Source organism: Harmonia axyridis, chromosome 4 (genome assembly GCF_914767665.1).
Source record: "Harmonia axyridis chromosome 4, icHarAxyr1.1, whole genome shotgun sequence".
Lineage (NCBI taxonomy): Eukaryota > Metazoa > Arthropoda > Insecta > Coleoptera > Coccinellidae > Harmonia > Harmonia axyridis.
The window spans coordinates 25,377,397-25,399,283 of record NC_059504.1 but is presented as its reverse complement, the minus strand read 5'-3'; the positions used below and the strand labels follow the sequence as shown (position 1 = coordinate 25,399,283).

The following is a 21,887-nucleotide window of genomic DNA, read 5'->3' as shown; positions in this document are numbered from 1 at the left end:
AGGGTAAAAGTAGAAGGAGCACTATTTTGAATGCTGGATATTTGGATTTTTACCTGGATGTTTTGTTTTGACAGTGGTGATCATGAGGATTATATAAATCTATGAAGAGAGAATTATTTTATGATTGGATTGCTAAACCAAGTCTTGGCATTGCATCTATAGCTTATTTATATTCTATATTGAAATTAAGTATTGTTATATCTGTGTTTTGTTCTTCAATGAGTAATCCAAAAATCTAATTAATTCCAATTGCTTTATAGAATTTTTACTGAGTATTTAATTGAAAAATATATTCAGAAGAGTAACTTCAAGAATTTCTTCATCTCTTACCCCCTTGAAGATAATAATAGAATTGAAAATAATTTCATGCAAAAATGCTTTTAGTGAGTGAGTTAAAGCTGTTATGGGCAAAATAATTTATGTAATTTAATAGAAACTAGTATACAAGCATTTCAATAAAAAACAGAAAACTCGAGTTCAAATAGTACCTATATTTTTCATACAAGTTTAATCAATCATTCATGTCATGAACAGTTTCAATAAATAGTGACTTTAGAAAGTAATTTACACATCGGCTGATAAATTGGTTCCAATTTTGAAAGTTACAGTACAACTGTGATGTCAAAATTTTTCATATACTAAATGCATGGATTCTTTGAATTTTATTTCTGTCTTATTATGATACGGCTCTTCCATTCACTAAGCTACACTATTTAAATTTATCAACCAGTTTTTTCTGTTTTCTTTACCAGTTTAGACACCACAGTTAAAATGATCCATAAGAGTGATTTAATAAGAATTTTGCAAGCAGGTTGGTATCCAGTGTCCATCAGTAATGCAACAATTTTTGTAGAGCCTTTGGCGAAAAGGAATATGCCTATTTTAATGATCTTCAATGGGATCTTTCATGAGCGACTCTTAAATGAATAGATATCTCTTCATTGAATTTCCTTGAAATGAGATAGCATTTCACTATATTTTTACGTTATATAATCTGAATTTCAATTTATGAAATCATGACTGTATGCGTCCCTTCGTAATAATCGTAATTTCGAAAATTCAGGATCTTTCGGATACAAAAATGATGAAAATAATTTAAACTGGTCATTTCTATGATGAACCATAGCAATTTTTAGTGATATTTTTGTAACCAGAAATAAAGCCGCGACTAGACGTTCATGGCCTACTTCGATGTCAATAATTCCTGAATGGACTGTACACGCAAAATAGTAATTTACGTAACAAGTCCGGAAAATAGGGTTTTTTTGGACGAATAGACAAAATTCCAGGACGAGCGTAAGCGAGTCCTGGAAGTCTGTGAGTCCAAAAAAACCATTTTCGGGCGTGTTGCGTACAATATTTTTTCGGCAACCATGTAAAATAACACTATCGCTGCTGCTTTCCATATTTTATTACGATTGCGATAAAAAAACATGCAAATTTTTGACAACTAATTTCATATGAACTGTCAGCCGTTATCTCGGTTGTTATGGATTCTATGATTCTTTTCCGGCCTAGTCCGGGAAGTACGTACTTTCCGGACTAGGCCGGGAAATGCTACTTTCTCAGAGAAAAAGCGTCCGGGAAGTGCTCACTTCCCGGACGGTTGCCGAAAAAAAATTGTGCATATACACCTATATTATTATATTTGTGTTTAAAATGACAATTGAAATATTTTTCTTGAGATCAGGCATATTTAAGTTGGGTTTTTATTTAATTTCTCAATTTAGCTCTCTGATTTAATAGGTTCTGCATTTATAATTCTCTATATCATTCGGTAGTTTATTTCTCCCCACGATACATTGGAATTTAATTTTTTATTCTTCTATGAATAGTTAGTTTATACAAAAAAAAAAATAAATAGTATTCGATATTGAGAATTCACCTTAACTTCAATAACAATTGATCTCGACTGTGGGTATAAATAAAAATGAAAGCTGACATTCATATTGAGCAAGGTACCTGTGTAAAGTTATTTGAATATCTAATTTTTGAGAATAACAATCCTAATTATTATACTCAAACTACAAATATTTTATTGAATAATTTAAAATCCCAAATTGATCCATCCGTTTTTTCCATAAAAATATCTTTTTTAGATCACAGATTTTGGTTGTTTTAATTGAAGAAAGTCAGTTTAAGTGAATAAAAATTATCTGGCACACCTTCTCATATTGTGCAATTTTAAAACCCAATACCTTTCGACAGAAGTAAAGTTGCAAGCACACTTTTGATTCGATGTTTCGGATAAATAGGTCATCTTTTCAGTAACAATGCCATGACCTTTGTCTGTGTGTTTATTTCAAATGTATATGATGTCCCAAATTCTATTCTCACTGAAAACATCTCGAGAACTATAAAAGACTTAAGGCCTGTTTTTCACATATAAATAAATTTATATGATACCTACTCATAGTAGATAATAGAAATCAATAATTACCGTTACAGATATTGAGGAGATTTGATGTTTTTTAAATAGGAGACCTATATTTTTTACCGCAGATTTTTCGAAAAGAATCGGTTTTCACTAAATTTTTTCATCAAGAAGTTAAGTGAATAACTCAATATCTCTAAAACGGGTGAAAAACTTATGCTTTTTCTTTTATATGAGGTGTCTCATCGGACATATTGCATTTATTTCGATATTGAATTAATTATCTGTATAATTCCAGTTAAGCCATATATAGGGTGATCAACTCTGATCTATATCTCCAAAACGATAATTGATTTCTAATTAAATGGGACACCATAAATATACAATGTGTATGAGTTGCGCTAACCACGTAGGGTTAGCGGAGTTGCCTCGCGCGTCTCCGTTCCCTAATGGATTAGAGTAACTGATTGCGCTAGTCCCTTAGGAAACTGAAAAATGCGTCCCGGTCAGTAATTTGACTGTTATGACATTCATATTTCCTTATATAGAGTAGGTGAGACAAAATTGGTTTAATGGAATCTCAACGGATTCCAATAATCATAAAGCTGAAATGCTGTTTCTGCTGCTTTCTTCAGAAACTGAAGGATTGAAAATAAAATTATTAAAATTGGACACATGGCCAAATAAATCGTCTTATACAATCACTTTATTTTGAATTGAATCCTTAGAAGACCTTAATATTTCCATATAAAATATTTTCACTGTCAGTGCGGATAGCACAAGTAGGTACTTACTTCAAAGTAAAATAAAGGAGAGTTTTTTTTAATTAAACGAGATTTTTCCAAAGACATCAAAACTATCGGTTATCCAGCGCACATACTTCACAACACTGCTTAGAATTCGATGGCTTTCACTACTTCTAACTATTGAACGCTTGCTGAAGCTATGGGTGCCTTTGACAAAAATTTTCATAGCTGAAAAAAGTGACTCAAAAGTTGTAATCGATTTTTTTTTGGCTCTTCATAGTCTATTTCTAGTAAAGCATTTCTGATTGACAAACCGATTGAAAAATCAATAATTAGTGTTATTAAAGTAAAAATTAATTGAGAGGATAGGTACTAAGAAAGAGTTGAATGGAAGATTACTAAATATATATTTTGGGAACCAAACGAGACAAGTCTATAACAAACTAAAGAATGCTAGCACAATGAATATAATGTAATAAATTAAATTCGACAGTGATGTCAGAGATTTTTCACAACACCCGATATCTCGAATATAGTGGACTCGGCCAATGACAAAATTCAATATATTTGTATGAATGTTTTTGAATGCTGTTCCTTAATGAAAGCTAGTAGAAGAAACTGTTGGAAATTTTAATGGGAAAGGTTTCACGCTTGAAGATTCATTTTATAAAAAATTTATCTATCTATTTCAATTCTTTCACTAACGCAGAAATGTCAGATGAGTGGAAAGCTAAAAACATACACGAAAAATAGATGTAATTTCTGAAAAGAACATGAAATAAAGACAAATCTCATCAAAATGTCCAATATATTCTCGCAATTCTGGAACACAATGTTCATGTGGAACGGATGTTTTCTTTCCTCAATAAAAAAGTCAATTTTTTAATCCTTTCCGAAGTATATCCCAAAACTACACGCACCTGCTTTTGGTTCGCTTGTTAGTCTTGCAAACACAATTTTCAATATCCAATACTGTTGGATATTGCTCTAGAATCGTGATATTTTTCATTTTGCACTTATTTCATGTATGTTGTGAGTAAAAAACAAATCATTTCTAATAAACAGTGGAGGAAGACATTTCACCAAGATAAATTTTTCATGTAAATAGGGAATAAAATTGAATTAAAACTACAGTTTGAGAGTTGGTAATCTTTTGTTTTAATCGTCTCGTAGAATCGGTATTAATATAAATGTTCGATAACAGTTTGGCAAAATCTGTCTCAACATTTACGTATGAGAAATCAATCGTAATTAAATAATTCTTATCAATCCCTGATTATTATTCAGGAAACCAGTACCTTGAATAATTTTAGCAGCTCAAATACAGACAAAGTCCTAACAATTTGCGAGAAATTCACTATATTACAAATAATTTTAAAATTAAAAAATACAATTATAAATAGCAATTCAGAGGACTCTGTCACCTTCATTTCATATAAGATCATCCATTAATAAAGCCATATATTCTGGAAAAATTACTAAAATCACAGCCACTCAAAATATGTCAAAATCAGATTCTTCTTGAAATTGCATATTAATATAACATTCACATTTTGAAAATTACCAACATGAAAATTCTTGATGGAGCTTCTTCAATTTTAATTGGAAAATTGTATTGAGTTGGCGTATCTAATATTATTCATTCAAGTTCATTAAAAAAAACTCATATTTACAGGGCATTTATAATACCACGAACCATTTATTCAATAATGATGAAAACAGTCTACTATCAATGTGAATACAATCGGCTTCACTAATGTGGCATTATATTAAAAAGAAATTAATTTCTTGGTACTATTACAACACGTAAGGATTGCAAGAATTATTCAAATGGATAGTTCCCACAGATTTAACGTCGAAAATCGATTGGGGGCGAAAGGGGGCTCAGGAAGACTTGTGTTTTCAGTCCTAAGACACAAACTCTAATAGATCAGGGAAGGGGGTTAGTCGTGTTCGGTGAATATATGAATAATCATACTACTGCTTCCGGATAGTCTCAAACTGCATCATCCGCGCTCGTCGCAAGTAATGTAGATTTATCACAGATAAACTGCACCAAAGCGACAGGTTCTATAAAATTTTCAGAGTACCATTTCACAAACGGTGGCATTTTAGTATATTTATAACCAGAAATATGGCGATAATTAGTTTTTGTGTTTTTTTCATTTTTTTAAGGTTTTATATACATGTATGGTCAGAAAAATACTGTATATGCTTTGTGAAAATAAAAAAATATATACAATATTTCGAAAAACCGAAGATGGGACTAGACAGCTGCAAAAGGCAGTTTCAGATAAAATCAATTCGATCACATGCAAAATATTCCATTTAGAATACATTTTCAATATGAGGCAATTGGAAAGAAACACATTTTCAAAGATTCCAAAATTTCAACCTAGAACGATTCTCTGCGAGTAGTGGAAAATGTCACTGAAAAAAATTCATCCTTTTAAAACTGTGATTTCAAGATGTCACAATCAAAGTAAAATTAGTAGAATTGTCTTCAGATGTCACTATATTTATCAAGCAGTTTTCACGAAAATTTGGTCATGCTGTTTTTTCAACATTACTAGTGGTTGTCATTTAGAGGACCTAAATTTAATTTTAGATATATGGAGATTATTCTATATACTTTGCAGGAAATAGTTTATGACGCAAACAATTTTAGTTTAATTCAACAATTTGAATACTGAGTAAAAGTAATAACATAAATATTCACCAAACAATGTATGTTATTCATCATAGCATGAGACAATACCACCAATTTTCTACTTTGATAGATGAAGAGCAAAATAACATAGATCAAAACTAGAAGCACGTTTTCCACTACTCTTAGACAATATTGCGCAGGCAAAAAAAAATTCAGTCCTAGTGAAACTTCTAAAGAGAAGATATGACCGAAATCTAAAACTGAAATGTGCAACTGTATATTTTATTATACAGAACAATTATACCTATAATATGTATATATAACTTAACATAATGATGCTGTAACAAATTTTTAACAAACATAAAACATGGTATGTGTCGTCCCGGCCCGACCATAAAATTTCCGGGAGCATGTCAAAGCCCAGCGGGCCATGTTTGAAGGACACCAGCAATTAAAAATGTTACTAGAAAGTGTTCCAAAATTGAGCAGCTATAGGAACAAAATTGATTTTGATCCTGAACAATTCAATTGATGTTGAAACAGTAATTTGGAAAACCCTCATTCTTTAGAAATTGATTTTTTTTATCGCTCGTTTATTGTAACTCATCTCATGCATTGTGAGTTACAAAAATGTTAAGCACTCATCATTTGGAAGCAAGCTCATTTTTGGAAAAATTCGATATGAACAATAAAAAGAGGAATTATTAAATAGGAATATAAAATATATATAAATAATAAGGGACAATAATATGTATAAAATATTCCCATTGCCCGCTGGGTATTGTCTGAAAGAAATATTAAAAGGAGCAAAGGGTATACTCAAAGTCTCTTCCACTGCATATAATCACTTACTACTTAAATTTTTTAGGTCCATTGATCGAGGGCACTTGAATAACATCCGTTTCTAGCCCGTACTATTTTTATATAACCATGTCAGCTCGGGCGCATTCTTACATTATTAAATTTGTATATATAATATAAACAACAGTATAAATTTTTATCTAAGTTTTCAAAAAGTCACTTAGTATTTTTTTCACACATGTGTCACGTTAGTTATTTTTCAACACGCGTTGCACTAATTAGAAGCCACCACTGGCGCTGCCATATACTGCTAAGCTTCTTCAGAACCAGTAGACACATATTCATCATCATCATTTTCTTTCAACTGGGTGAAGAAGGCGGTAAGTTGCTTCAATGCAACACCTGAAAAAAGTCCATTTCAAATTAATATATAAATATATATATAATAATAATAAGTTTATTGGTTCGAAAACTTCAAATAAACTCAAAAATACTGTCCAATAAATAATGATTTTTACCGTTTTTGAAATGTTTTTGTAATTTATTTTTCTACGAATAATTTTGAAATATATTGGTGCTAGTCATCAATTCTTTTGCGAAAAACGAAAAGGTACTAAACTCTTTTTTATTTATGAATCAAAGATATTCAGTTTCTTTCATGTACATTACTATTTGAGGAAATTATGAGAAAACTTCATAAAAATCGGTGATTTGTATGAAATAAACATTCATTATTTCATTTCGAACTGAGTAGTCATATGATGTTCACTCTTAAGGATAAGCATATACATGTCAAAAAACTATTTTGAAAAATATTACTCGAAAAATCAAAGTCAATAGTGAAATTCATGACCACTCTCTTGATACCACAAGTTGAGGTATGTCAACCTCTAACTCTTGAAATTCAGAAGAAGTTAACTGTGCTAGAATTCTGCAAGATGTCTTGAAAAGTCTGAATAATTTTTTGGAAGACTGTCAATATAAATATCCCGAATCTTCCAATAAGGAATAAAAACATATTTTTATTCCATTTATTATTACTAAAGAATTTAGTCGACTTATCTTCTGGATGTGTATTGTTATATTCACTGAAAGTCAAATACTGTAAAGAAAAAGGCTAGTTAAAATGTTGGGAGGCTACTATCAAACTCCACGCATTGAACAAAATTGTTCTTGTGATGTTAGCGAATCCACCCAATTTCAATTTTGCACATTCCTAACACAATTTCAAGATAAGAAAATGAAATGTTGACTTGGTTGTGCAGTATTTTGCATTTCAAAATATTTTGAAAAAATTTCAACTTACCTTTGCCTTCTTGTTCAGCTGCATCTTTACTATTCTCCCATGATAGGAAACTTTCTTGTGCAAAAATGGAATCTTCGCTCAATTTGTTGAAAATTGATAATAACACACCTAAAAATTGCAGAGAAATTGAAAATTACTATCATTGGTATAAACTTCAATTTCCCAATCAAGAGACAAAATCTAAAATTTTTCATCTATTTTGTGTAATTATTTTAGATGAGTATTAATTTTTAGACATTTGTTCTGAAAGGGTGATAAGGGGAATCGTAAAGATTGAAATAATACAGTAACAATTCATTATAATACTAAAGATAGTTCCTATATTTTATGTAGATGCATTATGATTTCATGTTTCATAAGAAAAAATGAAAATGAAACAGGAACACACCATTACAATTTCCACAGTATAAAACACCAAATCACTTATTAAAAATGAAGTTACTTGGAGCTGGAACTGTGTAACAGGAAAACTGATTGCGTACTCACCTTGAGGATGCTCTAACTGATTAACTAATGATTGCAACGCGTATAAACATTGAAGTTCATATGTTGAATTGTTATCAACATATTTGCTGAACAATTTAGAAAGTTTGCTTAAACGTTCAGGATTCAGTTTAAGACGGAATATTGAATGTTTATAAATGGCTGTAGCTAACGTCCTAATGAATGAATTCTCTTCTACCCTTTGGCCCACATTAGCCTGAAAAAAAAAAAATTAAATTAAGATTTTCAAGATTGCAGATTTTATGAAAGAATTAGATCAGATTGATTTCTTTAGGTTGCAGAACTGGCCAAAAGAAAATTTAGATTCCCTTACCGTAATCCACATACAGATATCATCAAATGGAACATTTGATTCGAAGAATCCAAGGAGTTTGTTCTCAATTTGCTCGTAGTTAAGCTCAGAGTTGCCTTGTGCGGGTGTTCCCCCATTAAGGAATTCCAATTGCTGAAATAATAATGTGAAGTTAATGCAAATGAATGAAATAAAAAGGAAATACTATATTGACCAGTATTTGAAATATCATAATATCAATGCAGGTTATACTCACATTATTTTCAATGAAATTTGCAGCTAAGCTTTCAGACATGAAATCAGTTAATTTCAATTGGGAAGATTGCCACAATTCTTTTAAGTAATTAGGGCCTTTTTCACAGACAATAAGTTTGAATATTGCTAGTAGCATTTTATCACATAATCCAATATTAATCAGTACTTTGCAACACTTGTGTAATGTGGTTAAAGGTAGCGCCCCCTCAATGATGATTGGTACTGAAAAAAAAAATCCATTGAATATTGACGAATATAAATACACATATTTTAAAAACCTATTTTTCAATTGAATACTTACCTAAAATTTCAGACAAGCAGGCCCATATTGTTGGAATATCAATTATAAGATCTTCTACTTGACTAAAGATATCTTCTAATGCTTGACACAACTCATTCAATGGCAGGGTGGTACTTGCCAAGAGTTTTCCGAGTAATAAACCTAATTTCATTCGCTTTGTCCTAGACGTCTCTAATATATCCAAAATACTGAAAAAAAATTCAATGTTCACATACAGAAAATGACTTCTTCCATAATTTTTTTTCAGCAAGTATGTACATAGATCATGATTCTCATGAAAATGAATATAAGTTTTCGTCAAAGAAACTATTATGACCGTATTAGATAGTTATTTGGAGAAATTAACAGAAAAAGTTCTGGAGAAAATCAGGGAAAATATGCAGAGTGAATCTGAGGAAATTAAATTGAAACTGGAAGAAACTGAAACTAAATTGGAACAGCTGCAACAGGAAAATAAGAAGGCAAATGTAATAATTTTTGGAGTTCCAAAATTCGAATCCGACAGAGAATATCACTACAATATGTAAAGATAAGAATATAAACATCGCAGAACATGCAATATTAACATGCCATCGTCTAGGAAAAAAAACTGAAAACAAAACAAGACCCATACTGATTAAATTCACGGATGAATTTCATCGTAAACAATTTATATATTCCCGTAAACAATTCCTAGGTACAAATATTGTTGTGAAGGAGGATTTAACGAAAAAACGAATCGAATTGCTCAAGTATGCTACTATGAAGCTTGGAAACAAAAACGTTTGGACAATTGGCGGTGTCATAAAGGCAAAGACTAAAAGTGGTATATCAGTGAATAAAAAAGAGGTTATCGATAATATTACTCAGAGTGTTCTGCCCAGAGGCTAATTAACAATATTGGTTTATTTTTCATGAAACTTAAAAGTACAGTTTGTATTGATGTTGTATTGTAGCTTGTCGGAGGGTAAATTATTTGATTCCTTATCGCATATTTATATAATCAATACTTTTCCTTTTGTTTTACTTTATTATTATATTTTGTAGTTGAATGTCTATTATTGAGTCAGTGTTGGAGGAGAAGATGAGAGCATTTATTAATTTGGATGAGGTTAGAATGATCATTTAAGGTGACAGAAATCTAAATATCTTTCATTTCAATACACATAGTGTGAAAAAAAATTTACGATGATAAGAAGATTTTTTTATCATAGAAGCAGTTTCTCCTCCTTGGTATTTTTTGTTGTTGTTGTTTTTTTCTCTGTAGTATAGGAAAAAATCTTTTGTTTTTGAGAAAGAAGAATTGTTCATCATGAGTAATGGTAGGTTATGGCAGTATACAAGCTATTTGCTTAGATTGCTAAACCTGCTTATTCTTGTATATATTTAGATATGTATGTATTTTTGGATGAATAAATTGAATTGAAAAAAAAAAAAGTATAAAAGATATAATGTTGGGGGGCTACTATCAAACTCCACGCATTGAACATTGTTCTTGTGGTGTTAGCGAATCCACCCTAATTCAATATTGCACATACCTAACACATATTCAAAATGAGCAATATGAAAATGTTGACTTGGTTGTGCTTATTTAAAAAGTTATTTTATTTGATAGAATGCTGTTTTATAACCATTATAAATTTAGAAATACTTACGCATCAGAAACCATTAGAGCCATATATGTTGAGGGAATTTTGGTTCTAATATCAATCTCGCACTCTTCAAATGTACAATTATCATTAATGTATTCTTCAAAACTATTTTTACAAAATCTCTTCATTTGATCTTCAGTCATAGTTGGAGTAACTGTGCTTGGGGGAGGGGTAGGTGGTTTGACAGCAGCCTGAGGGGGAACAGGGGCACGTGACATGGACGAGCTGGGTCCTGCCATGTTGAGTCCTGAAGGACCAGCACCATCGTTAATTCTATGCTGAGATCCCGATCGAGACCCTCCCCTCTTGTCATAATTTTGCCTACCATAGCTACCACGCTCCAAGCTTGATCCCTTCGAGTGATAAGCAGAATCTCTGTATCTACCTCCACCATTGCCACCTGTACAAAAAATCAGAATGTAATTTCTTTCAGAGAAGACCGGCGTTACATTTTTTATTTTGTTTTATCAGTGATAAAGACTTCCTCAAAATGAATTCAGTCCACTACTTTCAATAAACATCATGTGAAATAGGTCAATTCAAAATGGATATATTCCAAAAAAATAACATTATTTAAGCAAACCATTCACAAATACTGAACGTTTCGCAATTGTATTCTGACTTATACATATACAGGGTGGCCATTTGAAAACGAAACAGACGAGATTACAGACGAAATAAAGTTTTTCGATAGAAATGCTCGGACAGGTCGATTTCTGTTTCGAGGGGGACAACTCAAGATGTAGGTTACGGACGCATAGCGCTTCAACCCTTGCTACTACAACCCTCACCCCCAAATTTTGAATAGGGAAGATGGGGTGAGTGATACCTCATTTGAAAGGTATATTTATACTGATTTCAGCACAGTAATTGTTTTTTCATTTTATGCATTAGTTGTCGAAATATTCTTAACTAAGTATTTGAAAATGAAGTGGTGTTTTCATGGCACTTGTAGTGTTTTGTGAAAAATCGACATTTTGAGCTTCAAAACAACCATGACTGTGGCTTCCTTCCTAACTAACTAACGCATGAATATTTCGAGAACTAATGTATAAAATGAAAAATTTTATTTGAGAAGGATATAGCAAATAAATAAAAATGAAATTTCAATAAGGTTGTGGGTTGCAGCTGATTAAATGTAGGGTAGTCATATAAAACTTTGTAAATAATCCATAGTTTTCAGTAGCGACATATACATATTAATTTAGCACATACCGAACACCGATATATCTAAAGATAAACCAGTTGCCTTGGGAAGTGCAAATTCATAGCGATCTGCTTGCATCGAAATAATCAATTTCAAAATATATATCCTCTATATCGAATGTAGAGTAGTTGCATTTTAACTTTGTACATCAACTGAGTTAATAATTACAACTTACACAATGATTTAGCACATACCGAACACCACTATATCTAATACAGATAAACCAGTTGCCTTGGTAGTGCAAATTTACGTTTCTATTTTATCAGTATCAGACATATTATGAATTATCTTACCTGACATCTTCTTATCATTATCTAAGATGTTGGTGTTTTCCAAAATAGAGAATCTATTAGAAGTGGCTGTCTGAGCTTGTGTCTGAACTGGAGGAGGTTTGATTGTAGATCCTTTGTTCCATATTTTGAACATTGCTGATTGTCCAAGCGTCTCATCTCCACTTGGCTAAAAAAAATGAAAATTCTATAATATATGCGATTCTTTCCACATATGGAAATTAACCTATATCGTATCATCATCAGTAATAAGTTGTCTTCAATAGATCTCAGTCCACTACTTTCAAACATCATGTGATAATATGCCCAATATTTCAAATTCTCATATATTTTTCAAAGATTCACTTTGAATACTAGCTTTTATAAATGTTGATTTGAAAAACCTTTGAGAAAACAATGACATTACGTCAAGTGCTTTGAGCGCTTTTCATTCATGAGCCTATAGCGCATTACGATATAATGATAATAATAATGTATATTTATACTTCAAATCACAAATTTATAATAATTAATAATTTTGAAATATATTGGTGCTAGTCATCAATTCTTTTGCGAAAAACGAAAAGGTACTAACTCTTTTTTTATTTACGAATCAAAAATATTCAGTTTCTTTCATGTACATTACTATTTGAGGAAATTATGAGAAAACTTCATAAAAATCGGTGATTTGTAAGAATAAACATTCATTATTTCATTCGAACTGAGTAGTCATATGATGTTCACTCTTAAGGATAAGCATATACATGTCAAAAAACTATTTTGAAAAATATTGCTCAAAAAATCAAATCGTCAAAATATCAAAAAAAAATTTAAGTCAATAGTGAAATTCATGACCACTCTCTTGATACCACAAGTTAAGGTATGTCAACCTCTAACTCTTGAAATTCAGAAGAAGTTAACTGTGCTAGAATTCTGCAAGATGTCTTGAAAAGTCTGAATAATTTTTTGGAAGACTGTCAATATAAATATCCCGAATCTTCCAATAAGGAATAAAAACATGTTTCTATTCCATTTATTATTACTAAAGAATTTAGTTATATATGCGATTCTTTCCACATATGGAAATTAACCTATATCGTATCATCATCAGTTATAAGTTATCTTCAATAGATCTCAGTCCACTACTTTCAAACATCATGTGATAATATGCACAATATTTCAAATTCTCATATATTTCTCAAAGATTCACTTTGAATACTAGCTTTTATAAATGTTGATTTGAAAAACCTTTGAGAAAACAATGACATTACGTCAAGTGCTTTGAGCGCTTTTCATTCATGAGCCTATAGCGCATTACGATATAATGATAATAATAATAATAATGTATATTTATACTTCAAATCACAAATTTACATACAAATTACAGAGAAATAGCAAAATTGCTGTTCATTAAATTCTGCAAGAAGTTTCAATCAATGGATATTTAACGTTTGAATCAAAATTAGGTCACCCAGAAAAAGGAAATTTCGAAAGTGTAAATCTACGGAATTCCCAGTCCGATTATCAAACTCTCCGCGACATTCAATATTCAAACCATTATGAAAATTTCAAGTTTCTAGGTCAAAGTTGAATTTTTGTTCACTGACTGATGTCCGGTAAGGTGTAAATAGATAAACTTACTACGTTCATTTTCAGTTTATCCTTATTTAAATTGAATGATGTTGGCTTCTGGTGATTATGCCACTCGTCTTGATTATTATTACGCATTTTACCACCTCTACCCATATCCCTTTCATCTCGGCGTGGAGTGCTAGGAACAGAATTGAAGATCTGTGAATTAAGATGCTCTGTTGCAACATCCTTTGCTATTTGATCAATCGTTTTGGGACCAGCATCTTGACGACGAGGTACCCATTTATTTTTCCTAAGATCAATCACATCCTGAAGCATGAACCTGAAAATGGATGTTTCATTGGATTAATAAAGCACACTTGAAGAAATTGAATATTCATTTATATTATATAAATATCTCATTATCTGTGAAGCATGTTACTGCATATAATAATGAATCATTCTATAGAAGAAAAACACACGGTAAATGCAGAAAATTTCTATACACAATACATTACTCCCCAGAGACCATGCAATAGATCAAGCGGAGATTATTTTGTGATGAGAAATGTTATGTATGTAGGTTTTATTTATTGATATAAATGTAACTATTATTTCAACAGATAAATCTCACCTGATACGACTGCTAACAACTTCTTTATTTTCTTTTGTATCTTTAGAATCTTTCTCATCTTTAGAATTTTTATTGTCTTTAGAATCTTTACTGTCTTTAGTATCTTTACTGTCTTTAGTATCTTTACCATTTTTAGTGTCTTTGCCATTTTTAGTATCTTTGCTATCTTTAGTATCTTTGCTATCTTTAGAATCTTTGCCCTCCTTAGAATCTTTGCCATCCTTAGTCTCTCTATTTTTTCTATCAACAATAGCTTGCATTTCTTTGAAATAGAGTTCCAGATCTTTAGTTTCTTCAAGCTTGCTGCCTATTGTAGTGAGCAACCTACATAAACATTCTAAGCTCTCTTCATCTCTATGCTTCAGTAAAACTGTTACACAAACAGTCATAATATTGCTTGTCAACATATTTATCTTGAAAAGTTCACCTGAAGAATAATAAAAAAGAAAATTCATTGATTTCAAATGAGAAGAACAATTTGGAGGGATCTAATAATCCCAAAATACTAATTCAAAAGATTCATGTATAATTGAAGTGAATGATTTAAGTATTAATGTTGAAATGAAGGATCTTATTTTGCTAGCCAACTACTTTCTATGTTTTCTTCACTTTATTTCGCTGGTCCTTGTAAGAAAAAAAATTAACTTACCAATAAACCTAACATTACCAACCGATCTTCTACGAAGTTTCCTCAAATAGTCTTCTAATTCATCAGCTACTTCTTTTTTCTTAACCTGCAAAAAAAAATAATTTTGAAATAACACAAATGGTATTATTTTTACTCAACTTACAGGATCCTCAGTAGTTGCTGCAATTTCATTAATTTTAGCTATAGTGTCATCTTCATCTAATGACTGCTTTTCAAATTCCTCCTGGCATCGGGTTATAAGCAATTTTCGGAAGTTAAGTGACTCTTCTTTACCCTCATTGTTTTTTCGTGTTACCTGAAAAAAATTGTTGAAATTATTAAAAACTGTGCAGTAAAGAAATAAATAAAAATGTAACATCTGAAGGATAAGAATAAATATTTGAATTTAAATCAATTCTTACCTGCATCATAGCCAGCTCCATGCACATTTTAGCGTAAGCAACAGCGAAACTAGGTTCATCAATAGCTTTTTCAAAGACTAAATTTATAACACCTTGTAATCTTTCAATGGTATCCACATTCAGAGCTTTGATTTGATTCAGAAGTGTGTCGAATTTTTGTGGTGTTAATTTATTGAGAACACCACGGACTTTTTTATATAATTCCTGTAAAAAAAAAAAGATTAATATATTAATATTTTTATTGGTACAAATATAAATAAAATTCAAACAATGCTTAGTATTATTACTTACTTCAGTTTTTTTGACCTCATCAGATTTATTTTCAGCCTTAGCCAAGCGACCAGGCTTCCAGGCATTTTCTGTTTCGTGAAGTTTGATATCTTCTCTCAATGAGATGGAAATCTTATTACCTCCATTTACTGATTTACCACCTTTATTACCCATCTTTCCACTTAAGCTAGGGTGCTTTGTTATTGACTGGAAAAAATAATTATTGCTGATTGTAACGAAAGAATTATGAATTGAGTTGAACTATTGCTATATTTATGTTATTTGGTTACAAATGAAAAAGAAACTTTCAAGAACTTACAGATCCTTTCATTGAAGAATTCTTTCCTCCAAATGGCATAAATGGTGGAGTGGTAAAATCTTTGCCCATGCTTGAGAAACGCATATCACGATTATTTGAATCTCTCTGTAAATTAAGTATAATCAATATATGCACATATAAGCAATATCAAGTTAAAATATTCAAAATTCTGCTATCATGTGTTAACTTGTTCAACATGACTGAAAGATTAAATTAGCTATTTTCAATTGGTTAGGAGAAATTTAAAATGACATATATTATGCTGTTAATAGAATAGAACTAATCTAACCTGTCTGGATCCCTCTGAATACTCCAAGTTTTCTGGAAGATTCGCTGGTTTAACTCTTGCATTTGGAAGATTCCTTACTGCCATAAGGAAGTCTCGATCATATTTTTTATTGCCATCCACATTGAAAGGTGACCATTGTCCTAATATAAAAAGTTTTCATTTAAGATTAAATGTATTCAAGTATGTTCATCTAATTTATTTACTCAATAAATCAAGACAGCTAATAATAATTTATATTTTACCTTCTCTATAAGGCAAGTCTGGCTTCTTTTCCGCAACTTGAGTGGGAACTTGGGCAGCAGCCTCATTAGCAGCCTGCGCAGACTTGTCATTAGTGACAACGGATCTATCAGTCTCATCTTGGTTAATTTCAGTCGATGAAGGTAAATATGGTGAGGGTTCGGGTAATCTACCCTTAAACACATTGGTCACGTCCCATCTTTTCTGGGCAGTTTTAACTTCAGGGGTGGGTTTCACCGGGACATTATTGCTTTCGACTTTGGTTGCTACATCATTAGCAGCATTCTGGTCAGCAGGGGTAGGAGTCACATTGTCCGTAGCAGGGGCATTTGCATTAATAACATCATTATTATTTGTTGTAGGTATTGTGGTAGTTGCAGGTGGTGGCACGTTAGCATTTACTGCATCTGCGATTTGGAAGACATCCATATCATTGCCTTCCTTACTGGCACCCTTCGAATTGAGCTCATTTTTTTTTATCGTTTTGCTATTCGACTTGGCTGGTTGCGGTAGCGGAACATTACTAGGATTTGGTCGTTGATTATTAGTCTTATTATGATTATCTTTCTTCTGATTTGTGTTCTGTTTCGATTTAGCTGGAAAAAATAATGAGTTCAATGAATATGGTTTCTCAAATCAAAAATGTATTAACAAGTACATAAAAGTCATAAAGCTGTTTGAATGAAATATCGGAAACATTGAAATCTGTGATATTCACTGATAAAAAAACATGAATCACAAAACTTATACATGTATATGTTGTACTTCCGCACATTTTTGTAACAACCCCAACTTCCATCATTTTTATTTAATTTTAGTAAATATGGGTTATGGTATATCAGACTGAAGAATTATAAATGCGTCGACGTAAAATCAGGAGCTTTTGAATTATTATTCATGCAATTTCTCCACAAAATTTTTATATGTAGATTTTTGCTTCAATGGAGTCAATTCAGTCGTCTGAACATAAATCCAAAGATGAAACATCCTGATTCGTGCTGTCATGAAACCTTAGTATGGCAAGATACTTCAAGTCAATCATTTATAGTTTTCTTAGAAATATTTTCTTGAGTAAATACAGTACAGTCTCGATTATCCGAAATAACGTGGACCAATGTGATTTCGGATAACCGAAATTTCGGTTAATCCGAATTTTTTTTTAATGAATAGGAGTTTACATTTATTTTCTGAAGAAGATGAAACAAGAGAAAAATCAGTAAGAAGATTTAGTGTACACCCAATATTCAACAGAACCATCTTGTTTCGATTTGTCGGCAATTGCCCTCCAAATTTTTTCTTTTCATTAGTATCATGATACAATCTGTCATTTAGAATTTAGATTATATAGAATTTCCTGCTCACGCAGTAAATATATTAATTTTTCGGAATCCATAACCAACGAAAAATACGTGTTCCAGAACTAAGCGCAACTGTCTGCTAATACACATCATCCGTTCAGACACGTTCCGACACATTCATACAAACCACGCCCATACGACATCAGACAAAATATTCTCTCGAAGAATACTGAACGGAAGGGATGGCGATTGACACGATCGGTGACGGACAATGTGAATTTTTTCATATGAAACGCATCAAATGAAATTTGTCGTAAACGACTCGCTTGGTGCCTGAAGCGATACGTGTCGGATAATAATAATCGGCAAGATTTGAAGAAAAAAATCTTGTCATGCAACGTTGCTGGAAAACGTTTTATGACGTTATTTCAAGTCTAAAGTGAATACACTATAAGGTTGATTTATTTTAGCAGTGCCTCAACTTTTCCAGCATCGTTGCCAGCCTATGGATTTTTCCTAGTTTTAGCATAATATAAACAGTTGGTTGTAAATCATTATTTTAACGATCAAAACTACACCAAACCGATTTTGAAAAATGAAATCAATAAGTTAAATTTTTATACAATATGAATTGATGGAAATAGTAGGATGAGCAAATATCTCCAGGTTTATGAACGCTTCATGCAGAAAGGAGAATTTTGTATTTCCTTATGTCATTATATTGCTTAAATTAATACACTATATCTATTTCACCCAAATATCGGTCGGTTCTGTTGTCATTTTTCACGATATTCTGCTGATGATTCAACACAAAATTTTATACGATGTTTCAATGTTCTGGGAAATTAGTGGACACCTACATGATCAAGAAATTGAACTTTACATAATAAGCCTAGTCATTAAATTTTCTTTTTAGACATCAGATCTAACCACCCTGGGTTCGAATTCGGCCATTTAGATATAAGGCATTCGTCTTGGCAATGAAATAACGTCATAAAACGCTTACCAGCAACGTGGCCTAACTTGATTTCATCATATAATCATAATCAATATCAATTAGAGGTTGTCAAAATATTCTCACGATTTTAATTAGATTAAGAAAAACTATAACTTTTCATGGTATTCCATTATGTTTTATCATTCGAGTTACCAACCCAAATAAATTTTGAAAGAATGAAATAAATACGTCAAATTTGAATCACAGGCAACAATTACAACACTTAGCCAACGTCGTGAACTGTTGGCAAAGTAGAGAGAGATAACAAGTAGTTTTTGGCTGGTACCAAAAATATCACTAGGTGTGCAGTCATTTAATAACTCAAGTGAACAGACCATATGGATAATTTTTTGTTTTATACGTATGGAGTAATTTCTTTGAAAATCCTTGACGACACGATTAAAGGAAAATAACTAATTTTCGCAATGATTCTCTACTGGAAATATGACCAAAATTTATTATAACAAATAACGAATATCACTATTATCAATTCCATTTAACTTGAGTATTAGCCTGATATACATTCTCATGTTGATAAAACTAATATTCAAAATTACAATAAAACTGTTATCGAAAAAGAACCATGTAAATATTTTTCAACTTTTAGGATTAGATAGTTTCACAATTTGATCATAACTGAAAAGATTTTTTTTATTTTCAACTAACAAGTCACTTGACTTGGAGCTCATCATCATCAACAGTCATTATAGACACGGTGTGGTTCACAAATATCGTTAATCTACGTTAAAAGTATGAAGTCGCGTCATAGCAAAGAATAAGTCGCCCGTCCTTCAATACAATCAGATCTAATGGTGCGTAAATCCAAGTCATACACGAGTTGTATGTAGGAGTAACACATTTGTTATTACCAGTAGAATTCTACCATATCAAGATCATTGTCACTTTTGGAAAATAGATAAATTAGAGAATAACGATTTATTTTTGTTCAACTAAAAAAATTATTGAGTTGTGTTAATTCTTGTTTTGTAAGAGATCAAATATTCACTATCAACTATTCATAAAATGAATAAAAACACGTAGAACAAACTACAACGATATACTAAACGAAGTGATTCAATTACTGCTATGACTACTAATAAGTAATAACCCATTTGTAAGAACAATCGAGAGGTTTCCTGAACTTATAGTAGCTAGGTCTGAAAAAGACTCTAGAGTAGGGTTTACCCATCTATAATACCACAAGATACAAAGGGCAGCAGGGCATGCGAAGTTTCAGTATTGCTTCGAAAACAAACATGTTTTTCGCTAAAAACATTTGCCACTTGAGAGGGAACACAACCACGTGCACAGTGTAACCATATATAGCAGAAATCTACTTTTTTAGTAGATTTCAGGCCATCTATGGTAGATAAATATTTAATAGTAGATTCTGGTTGATTTTTGCCTTGTTGGACTGCTGAGCTAAGCGTCCTTTAGGCGGGTTGGACCGGGACGGAGAAATCCGCCTGCCATACATTTGTATGCAACTGCGCCCCGGCCCGTTGACCTAGTAGTGGACGCAGTGCAGTCATACAAATGTAGGCAGGCGGATATCTCCGCTCCGGTCCGACCCGCCTAGCTTTAGGTTACGAATAATTTTAAAATATATCGATTTCTGGACACCTTTTGTTTTCGAGCTACAAGCAACTGGAAAAATGGCGTTATCGAAAAAAACTTATATCTCCGCTAATATTGTATTAGAGCTCTGAAATTAAAACGTTATACGTGCCCTTTTTTACGAAGAATCCAGTGGCGTGCTCGTCTTTTTAATAGGATTAATTACGAAGCTATGACCAAAAGTTTTTGATATTTTTCGAAAGTTCAATTTTCACTTATTTCAAAATATAAATAATAGAAAATGGTCGAAAACCTATTTTCAGTCGCAATATTTCTCTGGTTTCAACATAATGGTAAATACATAGATAGATTTCTCGACTTTCGAAGAATAGAACATGTAACCAATAATAAACTTTTGAAAATAAAAGCATGTTATTCATACTGAGTTAGATTATTCAAAAGCCTTACGAACTACTAAGGATGAAGTTGACTTTAACCCAGTGTAATGTCATTTCACCATTTAGACTTCCCTTAAATAAGACCGTTACAAACAATAATGATAATAAGCTTAATATCGACTTGAAACGCAAATTTTATATTTTTACTACCTAGTATCGGGAGCTATCAAAAATATAAAATTGTTATACCTCCCGATACTAGGTGGTGAAAATTATGACCGGGAATCGCTCTTCATTCATGCGCCAGTGGTATTCTTGGAGACCACAGAAGTGTATAAAGGTATTTTATTCCAAGGACGTCATTGGTGCATGAATGACGATCTGTTAGAAGCTGTGAATGCTTACAAACCTAATTTTTTTTATATATTCCACAGATTTATGTATTCAAATGAAAATTTTCATCTCGATCGAATCTGCATTTTTGAAATAACAAGAAACAAAATTTCAAACGCTTATTGGCGAATTTGATCGCGGTATTGGAGTTCCGATCATATCCACCCTGAAAATTTTAAATTTCTAGGCAATTCCGTACACGGCAGAACATGATAGAATTTGAGTAAAGATTCGTCATCAGTTAGTCGAACCGAACATTTCCGGATTAAAATTTGAAAATTACAGAAATTGTGACGAAATCATAAAGCGATCTGTTCGGCGACGAGCGCTCAAAAACGAAACATCATCGTGTGTGGCAAGGACGCAACCATACGTGAAGGGATACTGAGGGTAATTTTTATCATTTGGCTTGAAAATCCGATCAATTCCATTAAATTAAATGGTACAATCTAATGAAGAAATATTTCTCGCCGAATTGTATTGGTGGTTTGCACTATATCTCCTTAATTATTGAGTTTTGATCTCTTTTTCAAG

At 31.8% G+C, this 21,887-nt stretch overlaps 1 protein-coding gene across 6 annotated transcripts in view; it reads right to left on the bottom strand.

Moving 5' to 3' along the window:
• Positions 1-4,254: 4,254 nt before the first annotated feature.
• Positions 4,255-21,887, bottom strand: part of LOC123679032 (eukaryotic translation initiation factor 4 gamma 1-like) — a 61,631-nt gene continuing 43,998 nt past the window's right edge. For 5 of the 6 annotated variants that reach the window (XM_045616356.1, XM_045616353.1, XM_045616357.1 and 2 more), the window contains 17 exons: positions 16,713-17,306; positions 16,471-16,610; positions 16,182-16,286; positions 15,884-16,069; positions 15,593-15,796; positions 15,334-15,486; positions 15,192-15,276; positions 14,543-14,969; positions 13,978-14,251; positions 12,361-12,526; positions 10,864-11,260; positions 9,230-9,417; positions 8,930-9,150; positions 8,695-8,826; positions 8,364-8,577; positions 7,878-7,985; positions 4,255-6,973 (listed from right to left, as the gene is read on the bottom strand). In XM_045616356.1, coding sequence (XP_045472312.1) covers positions 6,882-6,973; positions 7,878-7,985; positions 8,364-8,577; positions 8,695-8,826; positions 8,930-9,150; positions 9,230-9,417; positions 10,864-11,260; positions 12,361-12,526; positions 13,978-14,251; positions 14,543-14,969; positions 15,192-15,276; positions 15,334-15,486; positions 15,593-15,796; positions 15,884-16,069; positions 16,182-16,286; positions 16,471-16,610; positions 16,713-17,306 — 3,686 coding nt within the window. In that variant the 3' untranslated portion in view covers positions 4,255-6,881. Of the gene's footprint in view, positions 6,974-7,877; positions 7,986-8,363; positions 8,578-8,694; positions 8,827-8,929; positions 9,151-9,229; positions 9,418-10,258; positions 10,489-10,574; positions 11,261-12,360; positions 12,527-13,977; positions 14,252-14,542; positions 14,970-15,191; positions 15,277-15,333; positions 15,487-15,592; positions 15,797-15,883; positions 16,070-16,181; positions 16,287-16,470; positions 16,611-16,712; positions 17,307-21,887 lie in introns of those variants that run through there. The other variant, XR_006747342.1, reaches the window with a different exon arrangement.